Source organism: Equus asinus, chromosome 2 (genome assembly GCF_041296235.1).
Source record: "Equus asinus isolate D_3611 breed Donkey chromosome 2, EquAss-T2T_v2, whole genome shotgun sequence".
Lineage (NCBI taxonomy): Eukaryota > Metazoa > Chordata > Mammalia > Perissodactyla > Equidae > Equus > Equus asinus.
The window spans coordinates 164,642,460-164,644,522 of record NC_091791.1 but is presented as its reverse complement, the minus strand read 5'-3'; the positions used below and the strand labels follow the sequence as shown (position 1 = coordinate 164,644,522).

The following is a 2,063-nucleotide window of genomic DNA, read 5'->3' as shown; positions in this document are numbered from 1 at the left end:
AGGGAAAAAGGAAGAGAAATAACTACTTGGCTCTGGTCACTTTAAACATGTTATATAATTTTCACATTTCCTTCTTTTTTCACAGGGGGAAACTGAGGTTAGTTAAACGAGGTGGAGTAAATTGTTTGTTAGTCAATAAGCAGGATTTTGAAGCTTGTAGGAGTCTTAATTTACATGTTGGGGCCAATCCTAGGAATTATTGTCATACAGAAAAGAGAGCTATCTTCTTCATATTCTCCTTATTTTTATCTTTTCCTTTTTATTTCATAGAAGGGATTATCCTAGATCTGAGATGGAGACTTTTTCTCTGCTGCTACTCGGCCTGGGGTTGGTCCTTGCAGGAGCTTCAGAAAGCATAATGAAGATAATTAAAGAAGAACTTTCAGAGGAAAAGATGAAATACAGCATGACAAAAAGTGACCAAGGAAAACAGACCGTTGAGCTATTAATGGACTTGACTCTGTTATATAGAAATACCAGCTTCGGCATGTCCAAGGATATTATGTCTTCCTCATTACTGACATTCAGAAGATTACATTATAGCTTCCTTAAGGGAAACAGCCCAGGTAATGACAAAGAGTATTGCAATGACATGACGGTCTGGAGAAAAGTTTCAGAAGCTAATGAGTCATGCAAGTTCAGCAACAACTTCATCCATGGCTCCATAGAAGTGATCCACAGCACCCCCAAGGCCCCCTGCTGCAAATGTGGACAGAATGCTGTCATAAGCTGCTCTGAGAACGCAGAACTGGAGACTACTATGTACCAGCTCACTAGAGGCAAACAATTCCCCAGGTGCCAATACCACAGTGTTACCTCATTAAAGAAAATATTGGCAGTGCTGACAGGTCATTCTCTGATGAGCTGGTTAGTTAGTGGCTCTAAGTTGTAAATCCCACAGGGCCTTGAGACTGGAGAAAGACATACTTATTGTCATTATTGTTTATTGCCTTCTATTATCCACATCTACCCTTTCAGCACTATAGTAAACTCTTGATTATTTATACTAATGGAAGAAATGAAAAATCCAAAATTGTAGATAATTCAATGAAAACTTATAACTGATCCTGGAGTGCAGCTACATCCTCTCTCATGCATAAATACTCACACACATAGACTTTCTCTGAACCAAGCTGAATTCCATCCTAGCTCAGATATAAAGCCAAGAAGTAGAGTCCAACCAACTTGTCAGAATTAAGGAGGGAAGGCCCAAAACCAATATATATGACTGAAAGTTCATTGTACTGCCACTAAGACTATTCAGAGAAATAGTGAATGAGCAGGGGGGACATTGTTATCATTGCTTCTCTTCAAAGAAGTGTATGTGTTGATGAATGTGCACAAATGTGAGCACCCATCCATGCAACCAGGGGCCTGCCTGCCCTCTAGAAGATACCAGAGGAAAAAAGATTCTTTGGTTTAGTTGCTGCTCTCAGCCAACAACTCTGGCCCTATGCAGTCTCCATTCCTCCATGCTCGTTCCTATCTATTTCATAGGTTGCTACAGAAGGAAGAAATTGCGATTTTTGCTAAGAATAGTCTTGATTCCCCGAAGCTGTGAGAAGGAATGGCAAACAACAGAGTAATAGAGGAGGTAGACACATGGGAAAAAGAAAGTCTATGCCAAGTGCCAGGCATGATTAGTCTTCAATCTTGTTGTTTTCTGATGTTGTAGGGATATTTTTTTCACCAACAATTGTTTATTTGTAAGTTCTCTGTGGTTCAACACTCTACATAAAATACAGCAGTTATCTTGTTCATTAATGTGTGCCTATGTGCTCCTGTTTCCTCATCTTACATCCTCCCTTCATGCTGTGACTACTGTTTTTTAATGTCCTAATTTTAAATAAATGCATGTAAATGAATGTTACATCACTGTAACACTTTTTATACATCACTCTCTACATATCACTTTTCCTGTTTTTCACATTGGGTGCAGAATTCTCCTTATATCTAAACTGCAAAACTCTGACAATCAACCAATATGCAGCATTAGGGCAGATGTTTTTGTATGTTTTAGCTGGATTTTCCTTGTCAGTATAATGGCTGCTTAAATAAACAAT

The 2,063-nt window shown here is 38.8% G+C and overlaps 1 protein-coding gene across 1 annotated transcript; it reads left to right on the top strand.

The window, feature by feature from the left end:
• The first annotated feature begins 277 nt into the window (after positions 1–277).
• RNASE11 (ribonuclease A family member 11 (inactive)) lies at positions 278–1,844 on the top strand. Its single transcript, XM_044765252.2, has one exon. It carries the CDS (start codon positions 293–295, stop codon positions 890–892), a length of 600 nt encoding a protein of 199 aa, XP_044621187.1. The 5' UTR covers positions 278–292; the 3' UTR covers positions 893–1,844.
• Positions 1,845–2,063: the final 219 nt, after the last annotated feature.

Bases quoted from the DNA above. Each gene is read 5' to 3' on its own strand.
- RNASE11 (XM_044765252.2), top strand. From the start codon at position 293: ATGGAGACTTTTTCTCTGCTGCTACTCGGCCTGGGGTTGGTCCTTGCA.